Raw genomic sequence first — 19024 nt, 5'->3', positions numbered from 1 at the left:
TATAAATAATGATCGCTTTGTAACTCTGGATAATACTGATAGATAAAAGAGCAATGCAAGGGTAAGATGGTGTCTATTTAGTTCTACTTGCCTCAGCTAACAGCTAAACAGTGAAACTAATAAGAACACTAATTAGAAGCATGTTCTCAGATATTTAACTAATAAAAACGTGATGTCAACAGGAGTCTTTTAATAAGTGTTTGGGGGAATAATACTAAGAAGTCAGTGTAAATGCTTCTGTTTTCAAAATCATTCCTCAGTAGGTAGTATACTTATTGAAAAGGTGCATAAAACAAAACAAAACAAAAATAACAAAAAATGAACAAACAAATAAAAACAAACAAACAAAAAAATGTGCACTTATTTTTTATGCCCTGAGTTGAATTAATAAAATATTGATTCATGGACATTTTTCAGTTATTGCTCCAAAGTATAATCTATTTTGGATTAAAACCAAACCAAACCAAACCAAACCAAACCAAACAAATCAATAAATACAAGGGGAAAATGTGAAAAGACTGCCTTCTGGAAAGAAAAAATAAAAATAAAAAAGAAGCTACTGTTTGGCTCAAGACTTTAAATGATTCAGACACCAGCTTTACTCCCTTGACAGACCATCTACAGATAAAATCACTTTTGAAGCTGATTGCACTTTAATTTACATCCTTACCAATGTTTATGTAGGTCATACTCTGCATGATATATTCAAAATGAAAGGTGTTGGTTGTCAATATTTACCCCCCCCCCCCCTCCCCCCGCAAAAGGTTATCTACCTTTGTTGTCCTGAAGTGTAAAATTGTGGTTATTTGCTGCCTCTGCTGTTAAACTGAAGTAGAACTGATGGCCGTTCGGTGGGTCATCTTTATCAATTGCACTGATTTTCTGTATGACCTGTTTTGAAATACATTGAGGTTTCATTATATGAAATAAGAAGAAGCACAAATACATACATGTTGCATAACTCCTCTGTTACATATCAAAGTATCAATCCTCTCATGGGTCCTGCTCATATATTATTATTGTTTTTTAATTTTCTGAACTCCCAAGCATGTAGAGACACTATTACATGTAAAATGTGACTCTTTTCCTTACTTTCCCTGTATCTGAACTTTATTTACCAAAAGCAATTCTCTGCAGTGCCTATGAGAGAGTTAGGTCCTGTCATGCACCAGCGCTTGAAGTATAAACTGCACAGCAGCGGAAGAATCATATCTTCCAGATGGCTATAATATGGCCCTCTTATTGTTAGTTACCTGTTGCTGTGATCAGTGTTGAACTGTAATCTTTTGCAAAGGAGAGATTATGCTTATGAGCACTCAGTTACTTTTTTATGAAAAAAAAAGAAAGAAAGAAAAAGAAATAGTATGAAAAGGAAAAATCCAAGTCCCAAGTATATTAATATATTCTTTTTTTTTTTTTTCAAATTTATTTTGTAAAATTCTGTCAAAACTTGTCTCTAAAGGAAAGATTTCAAAATTGCTTACAATTCATAATGGAAAGAATAGTAAAGGTGACAGTTCTGACTGGATCACAGGGACAAGAAACAAGTATTCCAATAAGAACACTCTTATTCTATTCCTGTGCTTCTCATGAATGCAAGCTAATGATAGTGTTTTCTGTTGAAGACTTCAATTCTGCTGTACTTTTGAAATGTGTAATAGACAACATCTGCCACAGAAAGGAAAATATTCTGGGAGAAGGCCTGAAAGTGCAAAGCATCCCCGGGATTACGTGGGATCTATATGTATGAGACATCTACTACTTTTCTGAGAGAGAGAAGAGAGAATTAGAAAACATATATTTCCTTAGGTCTTAAATATCAAAGTCGAAAAGCTAAAATATGACAGACACCAAAGATAAACAATACCAGATACTGTTTGTTAAGTCTAGGACTGTTTGTAAGTCATGTTGGGAGTTAAAAACAGTTTGGTAGGAATAGGTTTTGTGAAATTCTGACCTTATGGACCATACCTTCTAAGGGAAATAAAACTATGTGCTCATTTTAGGAATGGTAGGCCTTTAGTTTCGGAATAAACTCCATGTTAAGATTTCCCACTTCCTAGTAAAATGAGGAGGAAGTATATATTCTTAGTGTTATTAAAATTTTGGTGAGCTTAAAAATGTGTCAGTTATGTTGTAAGGAAACCTTCTTGTGTAGGTTGTAAGTAATTTTGAGAAAATTTGGAGCCTTTTTACCCTACCTCGAACACATTATTTTTACATCTGCATCTTTTTCTTCAAAAGTAAGGTGGATATGTTAGGACTTGAGTAATATTTGCTTGTGCTGCACATCAAAACATTGTTTTTACTCTCATAAACAGACTATATTTTATCTTAAAGCTGTCAGGCTTCTGAATTGAATGACCACCTATCTGATAAAAGTAAACATTAAAAAAGTATAAAGCCATACCTGGCCAGGTTGAGCATTTTCACAGACAGTTGTCTCATATTCCATGGCAAACTCAGGGGCATTGTCATTGATGTCAAGGATAGTGATGGCTACATATCCTCTCCCAATCTGTGCTGGATCCTCTGAGAAGAAGCCAACAATACAATCAAGTAGAGCTGCTTGAGAGTTATACTTTGGGTCAGTATGTTTCTCTTTTGTAATTTTCTTTTGCATATGCTTGTCAAATCAATTACAATCCCTTCTAGAAAGACAAAAGAAGCTCTTGGCTTGATCTTTTGGACAAAATGAAAACAATGTATGTGTTTTCCAACAGCATAAATGCAATTGAGGTTTTACTTTCAGGAATAAGCTGAAAATCTAACTCACTAATCAAAACATTCATTTACATCATATGGAAAGATAAGAGTACAATGATGTAGAACCATCACCCAGGGCGCACAGCGAACCAAAACAACCCTATTCAAACTAGGAATAGCCCAGATATCATGGGTGAAATTATATGTTGCAACTCTAACTGATCAGGCCAGTAAGAACTTAAAAACAGCTATTCCTTCAGCTATGTAAAAAAAAAAAAAAAAAAAAAAAAAAAAAAAAAAAGTGTATTTCCAAGCAAACTTGAAGTGGAATCACATTCTCAAACAGATGTACATTTCTAGCTAAAATACGAGTCTGTGAAAGACCTAATGTTATAATTTAATCTCAAAGAGTAGATATTTGGTGGACTAACCATAATGGACATCGGTGTCTACTATACCTATTTTGCAAAATAACACTTCTGGTTTGGAGCAAGGAAAAGAGAGATTGTAGGTGGTGACATGAGTGAGATTGCAGGGCAGAAGGAAAAACTTCACAAACATTAAAAGATGTATCTATTTCTTTATATGGTATTGCAACCAAATTTTATTAAATATTTTATATTTTGTTAAATATTAGCATTTTTAAAAGAAATGCCCAGCTGAAGTGCCTCTACACCAACACACACAACATGGAAAACAAACAATGGCTTAATTAGACAAATATTACCTGATTGCTGTCATGGAAGTGTGGTATCACCTAACTGGAAAACTGGAATGGAGGGCTACAAACTCTTCAGAAGAGATAAACAGGGAAGGAAGGGAGGGGGTGTTGCCCTCTACATTAGGGAAGGGATTGATTGTGAAGAGATGCCTCTGAGAAACAGCCACGGACAGATTGAGATCTTGTGGGTGAGAGTTAAGGACCATACCAATAAAGGACAGCTTGTGGTTGGGGTCTACTACAGGCCACACGATCAAGGGAAGCCTGTGGATGAGGCATTCTTGCTTCAACTATAAGAAACATCACGCTCGTATACTCTCATCCTGATGGGGGACTTGGACCACCCAGATGTCCACTGAGAAAACTACACAGCAGGCTGTAAGCAATCCAAGAGATTCCTAGAGTATGTTGAGGATAACTTCCTGGTATTAGACAAACCAACCAGAGGAGAAGCGTTACTGGACCTGGTGCTCACCCATGCAGAAAAGCCAGGTCCTGCACCTGGGACGGGGCAACCCTGGCTATAAGTACAGACTGGGTGATGAGACGCTGCAGAGCAGCACCGCAGAGAGGGATCTGGGGGTTGTGGTTGAATATGAGCCAGCAGTGTGCTCTGGCAGCCAGGAAGGCCAACTGTGTCCTGGGGTGCATCAAGTTGCATTGCTAGTCGGTCAAAAGGAAGTGTTTGTCTTGCTGGACTCTGCGCAGGTGCGACCTCACCTCAAGTACCGTGTGCAGTTCTGGGCACCACAGTACAAAAAGGATGTAAAACTGTTGGAGAGTGTCCATAGAAGGGCTACGAAGAAGGTGAAGGGCCTAGAGGGGACAACGTATGAGGAGCAGCTGAGGTCACTTGGCCTGTTCAGCCTGGAGAAGAGGAGGCTGAGGGGAGACCTCGTCACGGTCTACAGCTTCCTCACGAGGCATGGTGGAGGGGAAGGCACCAATCTGTTCTCTTTAGTCACCAGTGATAGGACCCACAGGAATGGTGTCAAGCTGAGGCAGGGGAGGTTTAGGCTAGACATCAGGAAGAGGTTCTTCACCGAGAGGGTGGTCGCACACTGGAACAGGCTCCCCAGGGAAGTAGTCACTGCACCAAGCCTGTTGGAGTTTAAGAAGCGTTTGGACTGTGCACTTAGTCACATGGTCTGAAATTTTGGGTAGACCTGTGTGGTGTCAGGAGTTGGACTCAATGATCCTTATGGGTCCCTTCCAACTCGGAATATTCTATGATTCTGTGATTAAAGAGGTCAAGACTGGAGGCAGTCTGGGATGCACTGACAATGCCCTAGTTGAGTTTGTGATCTTGAGGAGTACAGGCCTGGCAAAGAGCAAAGTCAGGACCCTGAACTTCTGAATGAGCAAATTTCAAGCTATTTAAAGACCTAGTAGCTGTGATTCCATGGAACACCATCCTTAGGGACAAAAAGAGCTAAGCAGAGCTGGCAGCTCTTTAAGGATGTTTTCCTTAAAGCGAAACTCTCCATCCCTCTGCATAAAAGAGCAAGCAGGGAGGGCAGACAACTGGGATGGCTAAACAAGGACCTGTTGGTCAAACTGAGGTCTAAGAAGGAAATGCACACACAGTGGAAACAGGGACACATGGCCTGGGAATAGTACTAGGATGCAGTCTGGATATGCAGGGATGGGATAAGGAAAGCCAAGGCATAGATGGAACTGAGCTTGGCAAGGGATGCAAAGAATAACAGGAAGGGATTCTGAAGTGACATTGCTGAGAAAAGAAAGGCCAAGAAATGTGTACCCCCTCTGATGAATGAGAAGGGTGAACTGGTAACAACAGACATGGAGAAGGCAGAGGTACTCAACAACTTCTTTGCCTCAGTCTTCACTGCCAGTCAGGCTTGCCAAGTATTTTGGTTCCTTGCACCCGTAGATGGAGGCTGCGGGAGCAAAGTCCCACCCACTGTAAGTGAACAGCAAGTTTGAGACCATCTGATGAAACTGAGCACCTACAAGTCTATGGGGCCTGATGACATGCATTCCAGGATCCTGAGGGAACTGGATGGTGTAGTTGCCAAGACTCTCTCCATCATATTTGAAAAGTCCTGGCAGTCAAGCAAAGTCCCCTCAAGAAAGAGAAACATCACTCCCAGTTTTAAAAGGGTAGAACGGAATACCTGGGGAACTACATACCAGTGAGCTTCACCTCTGTGCCTGGCAAGATCGTGGAAAAGATCCTCCTGGTAGCAATGTCAAAGCACATGCAAGACAAAGAGGTGAACCGAGACAGCCAGCATAGCTTCACCACAGGTAAGTTGTGCCTGACCAATCTGGTGGCCTTCTATGATGGAATGACTGCATCAGTTGACAAAGGAAGAACTACTGATGTCATCTACCTGGACTTCTATAAGGCCTTTGACACGGTCCCACATGATATCCTTGTCTCCAAACTGGAAAGATATGGATTTGATGGGTGGACCATTCAGTAGATAAGGAATTGGTTTGAAGGCTGCTCCCAGAGAGTGGTGGCCAATGGCTCTATGTCCAAGTGGAGACCAGAGACAAGTTGTGTAGTACAGGGGTCTGTCCTGGGACCGGTACTGTTTAATATCTTTATCAACGACATAGACAGTGGGATCGAGTGCACCCTCAGCAAGTTTGCAGATGACCCCAAACTGAGTGGTGCAGTTGATACAACAGAAGGAAGGGATGCCATCCAAAGGGACCTGGACAAGCTTGAGAATTAGGCCCACGTGAACCTATTGAGGTTCAACAAGTCAAAGTGCAAAGTGCTGTTCTGGGTCTGGACAATCCTGGACATGAGTATAGAGCTCACTGAGAGCAGCCCTGCAGAGAAGGACTTGGGGGTACTGGTAGATGCTCATCATGGGCCACCAGTGTGCGCTTGCAGCCCAGAAGGCCAACTGCATCCTGGGCTGCATCAACAGAGGAGGAGTAGCCAGCAGGTCGAGGGAAGTGATTGTTCCCCTCTATTCTGCCCTCTTGAAGCCCCACTTGGAGTCTGGAGCCCCCAGCACAAGGAGGATGTTGATCTGTTAGAACAGGTCCAGAGGAGGGCCATAAGGATGATCAGAAGGCTGGAGCACCTCTCCTGTGAAGAAAGGCTGAGAGAGTTGGGGCTGTTCTGCCTACAGAAGAGAAGGCTCTGGGGTGACTTCATTGCAGCTTTTCACTAGTTAAAGGGGTCTTACAAAAAAAGATGGAGCGCAACTCTGCTCAATCAGAAAATGATAGGGCAAGGAGGAATGGTTTTAAACTAAAAGAGTGGGGATTTAGATTAGAGATGTAGACTCAGAGGGTGGCGAAGCACTGGAACAAGTTGGCCAGAGAGGTTGTGGATGCCCCATCCCTGGAGGTTTTCAAGACCAGGTTGGATGGGGCCCTGGGCAACCTGGTTTAGTGAGTGGCATCCCTGCCTATGGCGGGGGGGGGGGGGGGAGTTTTCTGGCAGGAAGCAGTTTTCTGGCAGGAACTGTGGCCCTTGAGGGACCTGTGGTGAAGCAGTCTGCTCCTGATGGCCTGCACTCCATGGTATGAACCCATGTTGGAGCAGTTCTTGAAGAACCACATTTCACAGAATGTATTCAGAGCTGAACAAGTTTAGGTTTAAATTTTCATACAGCATTCTTGTACGTACTTGAAGAGTTTGATTCTTCATTATTTTTCAACTTACACCAGAAAAGGATACTGTGTACAAAATATCCTCTACCATCTTACTTGAGATTCAGGAAAGTAAAACAACATAGGTATTCACATGTCCTTTACTTCATTCTTTTCAAGAGTGTTGTGACTGACCAACAGCAATCAGCCTGAGTGTCATCACTAAGAGGAGTTAACTGCTCTCCTCTATTCCATATCATTTTTGCTCTAAATTATATTTAGTCTGAGACTCCTGACATTTTCAGCTTCTTTTGTGCTTGCTTTTCTAAAGTCAAAAAAATACATGAAGTGTGAGGCAAAAGAAAGTGTAAATGCTTAATCTGTTGTATTTCTGCATTTTTATCACATAGGTGTCTTTTACATTGAGTAAGAAGAACTGTTTTTATCTGCCATGTTTTGAAACATTGTCATATTTTCACTTGGTGCAGCTCATCCCAACTAAACCTGAAGTTTTATACATAAACAACTAATAAAATCTTTAAATTGTTACTTACGACTCTCCATAGCCAAGACTGTGATATTATGAACCGCATTTGTCTCCCTGTCCAAAGACTTGGCAGTTGTAATGACTCCACTGTTGGCATCAATATTGAAATACCTCTCAAGGTCTGTGTTTCGATCTATTGAGTACCTAGGTGAAGAATGAATGAAAACTTTTGATTTATGTTCAATTAAAGCTTGTAAAAATGTTTCATTGATTTCTCATTAGAGAGAAAGTGTTTCCATTGTTTCCCCATTTTGGACTTGGTTTTGTCCAGTTTCTCTAGGGTGTTAAAAGAAGGAAAGCTGCAAGCAAAGGCAAGACCACACAGGCAGTGACCTATGCTGACAGTGGCAGGCTCCATTACCACAGTGACCTGTTAAGCAAGATTATAGGCATTCCCCTCTCTTTTCTATCTCCCTCTCCATTGTAATGCAGCCATTCATTTACTTATGGAATAGTATCCTACTGAGACCAAGCTAAAGAGAAGAAGAGTTGGAAGTGTGCTGCATGGCTGTACCAGTAAGGCATGGCTCCCATGGGGGCTGGCAGCCTGAGCACAGTTCTCTGTCAGAAGCAAAAGAGCCCCTGAGTCACCCAGAGCTGCCAGGGCAGGGAAAAGAAAAGAAAGATAACGCAGAGTATGTCAAGGGATTGCATGTCATCATGCATCCCGTCAGCTCCCAGTGCTTAACTGTCATTTGACAAACACAGGCTTATGCCCTAGACTTAGCATATCTTTTGCCTCCAAACTTGTTTTAGGGAAGGGAAACTAGCTCCTTAGCAAATAGAAAATAGCGTAAGTGAAAAGGTCAGACTTCCTGTGGGTATTTTGCTTATATCCCTTTTGAGAGAAAGGGATAGTTGATTAGGCAGTGTTAGATTTACAACTATAGTATTCTTGACATTCGGCTTAATATTGGGTCAGATTCTTGCAGTGTCATTTAGATCAAGTACTTCAGAGCATTTCCCTACACTCAAAATGAATTAAAATGTCTGAGTCAGACCAAGTTTGATCATTACAATTACTGTCACACTGATGATATATTAGATTATTGATATAGCATTAATCAAAACCTTTGAACAATGTGGAAGGAAAGAATAATGGAAGATAGTGCAAAGACAGGACTTCCCAGACATAATGATATGACAACACTATTTGCTTGTTCTATGTTGTAATATACTAGCTTCTACTCTGCTGTATTATGATTATATCTAACCCTCCTGGCTGCAAAATCTCTAGAGCACAGACTTGTTATGCATTTAGAATTACTTTACTGCATTATCTCACTGTAAGAGAAAGGGATAAAGAGTCATAAAAACAACAGTAAGAGTTTTCATGGATTTAAATTCTTCCTCTTTCACTTTTCTTCTTCTTCTTCTTTTCTTTTTAAGTCAACCATAGTTTTTTTTTTTCTGTTTTTTTTTTTTTTTTTCTTTTTTTCCCTCCCTTGTTTTGTTTAGTTTTGATAAGCTTCCCCTGGGGACTATGCCTGTCACCTCTGCTGTGTGGTCAATCATGTCAGGTTCAGTAGTTTTGATTCAATATCAGGCCAGCCTTTACATTTCCTAATTATTAACACTGTTACTACATAACTTGAAAATTCAAAGGCCTTTCTTAAAAATATAGTAAGAAAGAGAGAAAAAGGGAAAGAAAAATAACAGAGAGGGAGAGAGAAGTGAGAAAGAGGCTGACAAAGAAAAAGAATGCACAAAAACAATAAAAGAATTCAATAAAAAGGAAGGGAGGAAGGGAGGAAGGGAGGAAGGGAGGAAGGGAGGAAGGGAGGAAGGGAGGAAGGGAGGAAGGAAGGAAGGGAGGAAGGGAGGAAGGGAGGAAGGGAGGAGGGAGGGAAGGAAGGGAGGAAGGGAGGAGGGAGGGAAGGAAGGGAGGAAGGGAGGAGGGAGGGAAGGAAGGGAGGAAGGGAGGAAGGGAGGAAGGGAGGAAGGGAGGAAGGGAGGAAGGGAGGAAGGAAGGAAGGGAGGAAGGAAGGAAGGAAGGAAGGAGGGAGGGAGGGAGGGAGGGAAGGAAGGAAGGAAGGAAGGAAGGAAGGAAGGAAGGAAGGAAGGAAGGAAGGAAGGAAGGAAGGAAGGAAGGAAGGAAGGAAGGAAGGAAGGAAGGAAGGAAGGAGGGAGGGAGGGAGGGAGAGAGGGAGGAAGTAGTGAGAAAGCAAGAGAACAAGTTATGTAAATTAGACAACAGACTGTAATGAAAGAAGAAAAAGTAGTTTTTATGCTTAGGAAACAAGCAGTTTTCCTTAACTTTTATTTGCAACTATTGTATCCATGTTGAAATTCTGAAAAAATATTTTAAACTCTCTAATCCTTTAATTCCTTGTGGCCATTAATACTTGAAAATCTTTGAGCTGCAGGAGTTTTAAATCCTTTGTTTAAGATAGTTCAAACACCAATAGTTCTCACTCCATATAAAATAACCTCATTTTCTTTTTATTGATTTATTTATTTATGGATTTGTTTAATTATTTTAATGTAGTATTGTCAAGGTATGGCTTTAAGAGTGTCTGATCTTGCAATTGCAGCATTGTCTGAATTGTAACAAACCAAAAATTTTAATCTATCAATATAATCTAATGTTTTGAATATGGAGTACTTATTTATAGATTAATAATTTAAACTTAAATAGATCATGAAAAGTATTATGCTATCATCTTCCTTAACACATTCCATTTTTCTGTGTCTGGTCTCCGATGTACATCACAGCAGATGCAGGACATCTTTACATTATATAGTTTGTCAATACCCCTGACAACGTAAATAGCAGGTTCACAAGCATAGAGATAAACCTTCACTATTTCTTATTTTCATCTCCCTCAAATTCCAAACAACTTTGAAGCCGAAGAAATCTAGATGTCTGTTAAGCTTGTGATATAGTATTTTTTGATGCTGAAATTCTAAAAAATAACCAGAACAAGGCCAATAAATTCATCCTTACATTTACACAGGAGTCAAAAGCATACAGAGCATAGACTTAATTTATGGAACTGGATTTAATCCTACTCTAAATGGTTCTGCTAAACCAGATATTATACACCAGATGCTAACATCAGTGCCAGAAAACACTGCCACTGTAAAGAAAGAGCTCAGCAAAGATAAATTTCACAAGTGAATCCCTGCCAACCAATCCATCTAGGACTTGTTTATACATGATAGGAAGCAGCTATTTCAAATCTGCTGCAAATATATAATGAAAAAAAGGGGAGAGAACACTTGTATCACCTCTAGGAGTGAAACATATGCTTTATTTTTACAACTGAAATTGGTCCTTCAGAAATTACAGAGCTACAGTAGAGTCACAATTTCATATTCAATACATTAATGTAAAAATTTAGCATCTCAGAAAAGGTGACATCTAAATGAGTTCTGTATCTGTGAAGTTTTTTTTTTCTGTATATGCTCTAGATGAACAATAACAACAAATGGAATTTAGTACTAACTTTTAACTGTATTATTGTCCTACTCCTGAAGATGTTTAAGTTCTCAGAATTCCCCTGAGTCAGAAGTCATGGGCTCCAGACCCTTTGCATGTTTTTGTTGTTGTTGTTATTGTTGTTGTTGTTTTTGGCAATTAATATTACTATTCTGCATAACAAAACTAACAAGTAACTCAGTGTTTTAATTAGAGTTTTAATTTAGGTGATGAGTCTTTTTCTCTGAACTTTTTCTCCCTAAATACAGGCAAACATAATATCAATATATATTCTTTTGTTGCTGTTGTCTACAGGTTCCTTATGTTCTTGCACAATATATTATGAAAGAATTATTATGTATATATATATTTTTTTTTTTCACACAAAACAAAGGAAGAAGCCCTTGAGAATTTTTGTTTCTCTAGTGTTCATATCTCTTCCCTTTCAAAAGGAAGATATTTGGCTGCAGCAGAACTTACAAAAGCCAAAAGAGTTTTGCCTTTAACCATCCTGGTAAACACAGGACGTCTTGTTCTACCCATTTCTTTCGCATAAAAAGTTTGTAGCAATACATTTTTTTGTGGGACATCAGTTCTGGTTTACCATGTAAAAGAGTCCTATTACTTGCTTGCACATACTGCATGCAGAAAATTAAGAGAGGGAGAGAGAAAGAGATTTTCATCCTGATTGATTAAACAGAACATAATTTGTTATAGATTGTTATAGATATGGATATAGATATAGATTTGTTATCGATATGGATTCTTTCTAAATTTACAAATAAATCAATATGTATAATAAAATAAGGATTATTTTTGCTTTGTAATCCTGAAATTTTAACTTTGCTAATTTATTTATTTATTTACTTACTTATTTTACAGAGATGTAAATATATTATTTTTTCAAAGGTTCTGCAGTTTATGAGTATAAAAGTTAAAATATGCAAACTCTTAGAACATTTCATTCTCCCGCTGTAAGGGAAAAAACAAAAACAAACAAAAAAAACCTAGTTGCTTTCAGTGCAAACAATCTCCCATCACAAAACAAACAGCTTAAAATAAATAAATAAATAAACAATTAAGAAGTCTTACAAATTGCATCACGGCAGGTTTGGATTGGATATTAGGAAGAATTCCTTCATGGAGAGGGTGATCAAACATTGGAAGGGGCTGCCCAGGGAAGTGGTGAAGTCCCCATCCCTGGAGGTATTTAAAAGACACGTGGACATGGCCCTAAGGGATACGGTTTAGTGATGGGATTCAGTAGGTCAGGTTGATGGTTGGACTTGGAGATCTTGAAGGTCTATTCCAACCTAGAGGATTCTATGACTCTAATTACCTGACAGGACTATTTGAGGCATCTGGATCATGGGCTGCTACAGTTCCAATGATAGTGCCAACCTTTGCTGCTTCAGACACCACCATGGAGTACAAACGTGAAGTAAACACAGGCGGCTCATCAACATCTTCTACAATTATCTTCACTGTTGTCATGTCATTGAAGGGTCCAAGACTCAGGAAGCGAGGGTCAACATGCATATTGGCTGCTTCTATCCTCAGGGTATAGCTTGTTTTAGCTTCAAAATCCAGCTCCTATACAGGTAAAATTATTTGGAAATTTTATTACCCAATAATATTGCAGCAAAACTCACTTACAACACCCAGTGAATATAAAATGAGGTTTTCCATTTGTATTCAAGCAATACTTTTGATTGGCAAAGCATAGTTGATGTCTGTTTTTTCGGCTTTCTCAAAAAACTGGCTTTGTAGTGTCTTGCTCAGTCTTATCTGAGATAGCTCAAAAGACTACTGTAAGGTGATAAGATAAAGTTATTTTTCATCAGTGTATTAGTATTGTTAAGAAAATCTATAATTGCCTAAACATGTTTGATTTTGTAGAAATATTATGAGTGGGATTTTCAAGAATACTCTTAATTCCACTATAATTATTCCTAGCGAGTATTTCCCAATAATTTAATGGGAAGGATAGTTCTGAAAATTCTGCCCTGTGAATTAAATAAGAATTCTCTGAGTTAATACCAAAACTTTGCGTGACATCTTTGGGAACCAAATTCTCTTTCATTATTTCATTTCTGCGAATGAATTCTTTTTGATTTATTTGTATTTTTCTAAGGTAATATTAGATGCAATGCGCCATACTACCCAGACATGAGAAATCAATATAACATTCACTAGTGAAAACACCTCTTTCAGGAAACTATGGTTTTGTTTTGCTTTGTTGTGTTTTTGCATAACGTTGGCACTATAAACTATTACTCCCAAGTTCTTTATAAGTTTGTGGAGGAAAATATGGCAATCAATCCAATGACATTGCTTATATGACAATATTTTGTATTTAGATACAGCCTGGAGATTTATTTGTTTTATACATTAAACAATTTTTTTTCCATCTTCTTTCCACTTTAATTTTCTTTGATTAAATTAGAATTCCCTTTGGAATTAATACTGCTTTAGAATTAAAAATATAGCCCCCAGAACTCATGGTATATCTGTGATCCAGATAACAGTAACATTAAAAAAAAAATGTTTTGGAAGAAAAAAGTCTTTTTACCTCACAGGTAATTATTGAAGGAAAGCACCATATTAATATTAAAACCATTTACCCTACTTCTATAGTCTTAGACCATTAGCTTGCACCAAATGCCTGGCTAATTATTTCTTTGCAATTCCAAATTTAATCATCAAGAACAACAGACCCAACTGTTTCTAAAACTGCAATCTGATTACTCAACTGTCTTTTCAAACTATGTTTCCCAGTGTACAAAACTGATTTTAAAAGGGTTTCAACAGTTTTGATCCTGAGCAAATCATAAGTATCCAAAATGGCCCTGCAAAATAATCTGAGAGCATCCACAAAACATTCCTGTACTCACTCAGAGGAGCAGCAGGGTGAAACACTCATCTGTTGACCTACTAATGTGAGAGTCTAAGTTGTCCATCAAGTTACAGTAAAATAAATCCCAAATGAGCATCTTAAAGTCAGTGATTAAGCCAACATTACAATACATCTGTAAACAGCCTGGATTTTAAAAGGAAAAATGATTTGCAACATATCACATTTGGAAAGGTACTGAACTTTTTTAATATCTATGTGGCAGCAAAAAGCTTTTCTGAACAGGAATGCTTATGATCCTCAAGATATGTAAGCACTTACTTCCTGCATTGAATCAGAGAGCTAGTATCCATAGTTCTCCAAAAAGGGTTATGCCGTAAAAGAAGGGTTGTCTGGATACTGGTCAATACTCTGCATTCAACTGGTCAGTGTTTATTACTAAAGAATGTTGATATTGTTTTGAATCTTTATCTTTGTTTTACATTTAAAGTACAAAATATGTGCTATGGAACGCACCTTAAAAGCATAATGCAAATGTACTGTGATATTAGAATGATGAAAAATTTCTCAGAAATTATACTGTATGGTAATAACAATGAAGCAACAGATATAACCAGATAAGTGGCAAGGTTAAGGAGAAGAAAACCAAATGCAAATATGTTAATACTCTTCTCACTTTCAAGTAGAATCATCATATGAACTAAACAAATGAAGATATGAAGACAAATGAAGACAAATGAAAACAAATGAAGACAAATAAAACCTGAAGAACTTCACAGACAAAAGACTGAGATTTGATGAATGATAATAATAATAATAAAGCCTTAATCAAACTATATATTTTCTGTTACAATGAACAAAAATATATGGCTGACTTCTGTACCTCTCTAACATGGCAGACAAAAAAAAAAAAAACTATGCTGACTTAATTTTCATTAGAAACTAGTGTTTTCAAATGAAATAGAACAGTACTCTATTATACAGTACTCCTGATTCTGCTTATTTTATTATTCAATTGAAATTGATATGTGCTATCACATGCCATTTATTTTTAATCTGCCCTAGATGCTTAGAGTAACATTGTATAACTGAATTACACTATAGAAAAGTTGAAGCTGTGGTCCGCTGCATGAATATTCTAAACTTGGGTATGTTTTCTATTGAATAAAAGGATAAACTATTAGTGTTAATTTCTGTTAACACAGAACAAAGGAGTACCCAATACATGGTAAATTATGAGGCAAAATAAGTATGCATCAAATAGTGATGTTTCCACTTAATTCTTACTACATATATCATGTCTTGTGACTCCAAGACAACAGTATAGTACCATATAACTAGACTGTGCTTCTTTTCTTTCCTTTTTTTTTTTTTTTTTAAATTTTATTTTCACATTACACTTCTAACTTTAAAATTGCATAGGGTGGAGAAGGGAAGGCCACTTTGTTTTCATTAATTAGTAATATCTGTTTAAATTGGATGATACAGCAATTTTTAATCAAACATGAAAGTCAAGGCAGATGCAGACAAGATACTTTCTAATGACATGTGAATGTCAACACCAAAGTCATCCTAAGGAAAAAAAAAAAAAAGTTTGTGAAAATTTTGAATTAACAGAAAATGTGCATAGAGCAAATTATATAAAATTTATTTTTATAGTCTAAGACCAATAGTGAAGTAATTATTTAAATGAAAATTTTGCAGACCTTCTCATATTTCCATATTAATTTTAAAAAGACTAAATTAGAGCCTTTGTTTTTAATTAGAAGTCATAAACCCATTTGTTTTCCACGTGAATTCTTACCACAAAGCTTACATACTTTTAGATCATCATATTTCATTCTTTAATATAGAAAGAGATCATCATTTATTTGACTACAGTACAGGAGTGTTAGACAGGTAGGGAATACACAACACATTCAGTAGAAAGGCTTTTCTTCATAGAGAACGGTGGAAAACTAATGATGGTGGAGATGCGTATTTTTAACAGGTTTGTTTACTAAGGACAGGTTTCACCTTCTCTAACTTAGCTGCATACATCTGAGAAAATCAATATATGCTGCTTCCTCTGAGTGGAGAGAGATTCTTTTAGGGAAGGAGTCAGCTGGCCTACTTATGAATGTTTGTTTTTCACCAGGCAGTAGAAAGCATGTCTCAATAACTGGAAGATGTAAACACCTGCTTTCAGTAATATGAATCCTGCCCTAGGATTCCCTCAGATATTCTCTGGTACCCAAAGCTGCTAGTAGTTTACAAAAGCTATAAGGTTCTCTGTTCATAGAACACAAACAAACAAACAAACAAAAACCACATAAATCTAATGTATGTATATATATGGTGGGGAACGGTGTTTAGAAGAGGGAGAGAAAGGCAGGGGTTGCGTCATCAAATGGTATAGAGTTATAAAGGGGCAGTACTATAGTTTGTTTCTTAGTTCTTTGCAGTAGAGTCTGTTTCCTGTTGGCTGTGACAATGACTACAAAAGCTAAAGTCATCAACCTCAATCTCTTCCTATAAGATACACATCCTTAGATCCTATGGTGAGTAAACAAGTATCAAGTTTTGACGCAGAATATAATCTGGGAAAATAAACAAGATCTCTAAAATATGGTTAGCATGCAAATGTTCTTGACCTGCAGGAAATGCTTAGACATTCCATATAAAACATAATGAAGGTATTACATACTACAGACACTAACAGAAGACTGAAAAAGTGAATTGAAAAGATCTCCTTTTTTTCTCTCCTTATCTAATTATCACTGATGCCTGTTATATAGTGAGCATTTTTTAACTGGCCTGTGAATCATATCTTCATTATTTCCTGCCATAACAAAAGCACAGATTCCAATAACAGAATACCAAGTCAACAGTTTACAAATCACTGCATCAGCATTGAAGGTTAAAAGGACAATATATACTTCAGTTCTTCAGTACAGTGAATAGAGCTTGACAGCTTCATTAATATCTGTGTATTAGTGTTATCTGATTAGATCTTGTTCAGGATCATTCATCATTCTCTCCTTTTGGAGCTCTCATGTTTACTTTCTTTTCTTTCTTTCTTTTCTTTTCTTTTATTTTTTTTTAAAGGGTGAGAATTTTGTCCTGTCTGAATGAAATTACAAAACAAGTCACCTATATCACAAAGACTGGATATGAAGTTATCTTTCACAGGAAGCCTATTTTTGTAATGTTTATTTTTTACTGTATGGTAACTTTGTAATAATGTAGCTTACAGAGGTGAAAATCCATTTTTAAGCCCAGTTGAGTTTTTTTTTTTTTTTTTTATTGAAAACTGCAGTACAAATGAACATTATCTCTCAAAGGAACCATGGAAGGCTCAAGTTGTTACATTGTAAACTCTGATATAGAATTGAAAGCAAATTTTCCAGCTGAAAAGAAAAAAAAATGTTAACACTAACAGAAAGATAGCTTTTCACTCAATGGCTTACACATTACTTTTAGAATGAGATCAGGTTTTAGAATACCATCTTAGTGGCCTTTTCTTTTTTTTTTTTTTTTATGCGAAAGTAGTTTGCAACACTTATTTTCACATTTCTCCATATAACATTCAAATTGTTTGATGATATTGGTGGTAGGGCTGTGTATTGGGGGGGGAAATTAAGACAAAGTGGGCAATAATTGTATAGTGGAAAATCTTGATGCTGGTCACTTGGTACTGTAAGACATGACAACCCTCTACAGAGTCTTCAGACATTACATCTATATTTATTTTTTTAAATTGAGTCCACTAAAATTTTTCCCTAGGCTTCAAAAACTTGAATCAGATCTCATAGCCTTTCAAAAAGTTACATATAATGCATATAATAAAAATATACCTTGCACACTTTTTGTTATTTGTAAATTACAACTACAACTTCAAACACCAAGTAACTAGGAGGATGCATATTATCTATCAGGTTTTATCCTACATTTTTTTGCCACTCAGCTATTATTATTACTGAGGCCTCACTGTAGGCTGCAACTTTATGAAGAAAGTGGAAGCCATACTTATATGATGTTCTTCTCAGTGCAATATTTTTAGGAATAGTGTTTTTGAAAATCCAAACGATGGGGTCTCTGTATTCTTTTCCTTAGTAATTAAATCCAAAATTCCATTCATGTGTATTACGATCAGAATTCTGTGAACAGCAATCCTGAATTCACTTTGAAATTGTACACACGTAGATTTGCAACACTACAAAATTTGTTCTATTAATTGATTAATCATTCACTTTCATAAATGTTACTTCAATTCTAAGTCTGCTGCTGCAGAGAGACCAATCCAACACTTTTTCTTTTTTTAACTCCAATATCTGCAGAAGAATCATGCATTTTTTCTAAACACCCTCACCACTGTCAAATGAGATACTGCTCGTAGGCAAATAGTTTGCGTCTTTTTTAACAGAGCATTGATAACAGTATGTTAATTACAAATGAAACCATAGGAAGGAATTGATCCCACTCTACAGATGGAAAACTGAGTCACAGTGTGAATGAGGATAAAATTTTCAAATACTTCTAAAGAATATAAATGCCTGATTCCATTTCAAAAGCTGCACAAGACAATTTTTCCAAAAATATCACCTAAGGTGGATGTTTCACTAGTCCTCCTTAAAAGTAACTTAGACATCTAACTGAACTTTGCTTAAGAATTTACCAAAGAGAGTTTGTGCCTATGTGGTGGAGGCATAAAAAGAAAGAAATAATCTGGGGCTAGAGAATAGCCAAATTCTCCGACTATTTTCAACATCAGAACTCTACCATTGACTATGAGTAAGTGATATATCTGATCTGTACAGGAGAAAAGTAAAGGGAAAGCGTTCTTTTATTTCACTTAACAAACCAGAACTTTTTATTTATATATTATTATTATTTAATAAAAGAGAAAGTAGAAAAAAAGAAACAGGAAAATTTCCACAGTGACTTCAAACTGCTAGGGAACAAGTAGTATGAACATAGTAGGTTACAGGGAAAGACCCCTACTAGTTTTCCCACCATTTCCCACCCTTTCTGGAAGCTGAGAATACTGTACTGAACTTTGCTTATGGGTCCCATTTACTTCTTGTTTATTCTAGCTTATGAAAAACAAAGTTTTTTTTCTGGCTTATTTTAGGTTGGGAACAGAGCATGACATCTTAAATACAGCTTGCATATTTTTATATGCCTTCCTAGATGCATACTGGATATTTTGTT

General features: G+C 37.1%; 1 protein-coding gene across 11 annotated transcripts in view; it reads right to left on the bottom strand.

The window, feature by feature from the left end:
- Positions 1-19024, bottom strand: part of CDH7 (cadherin 7) — a 91564-nt gene that overhangs the window by 12370 nt on the left and 60170 nt on the right. For all 11 annotated transcript variants that reach the window (XM_083822718.1, XM_083822712.1, XM_083822720.1 and 8 more), the window contains 4 exons: positions 12317-12570; positions 7564-7700; positions 2411-2532; positions 774-891 (listed from right to left, as the gene is read on the bottom strand). In XM_083822718.1, coding sequence (XP_083678844.1) covers positions 774-891; positions 2411-2532; positions 7564-7700; positions 12317-12570 — 631 coding nt within the window. The remainder of the gene's footprint in view (positions 1-773; positions 892-2410; positions 2533-7563; positions 7701-12316; positions 12571-19024) is intronic.

The sequence above is a fragment of the Anser anser genome (genome assembly GCF_964211835.1).
Source record: "Anser anser genome assembly, chromosome: 2".
NCBI lineage: Eukaryota > Metazoa > Chordata > Aves > Anseriformes > Anatidae > Anser > Anser anser.
Note: the sequence above shows the minus strand (reverse complement) of the source record. Positions and strands in the feature narration are given on the sequence as shown.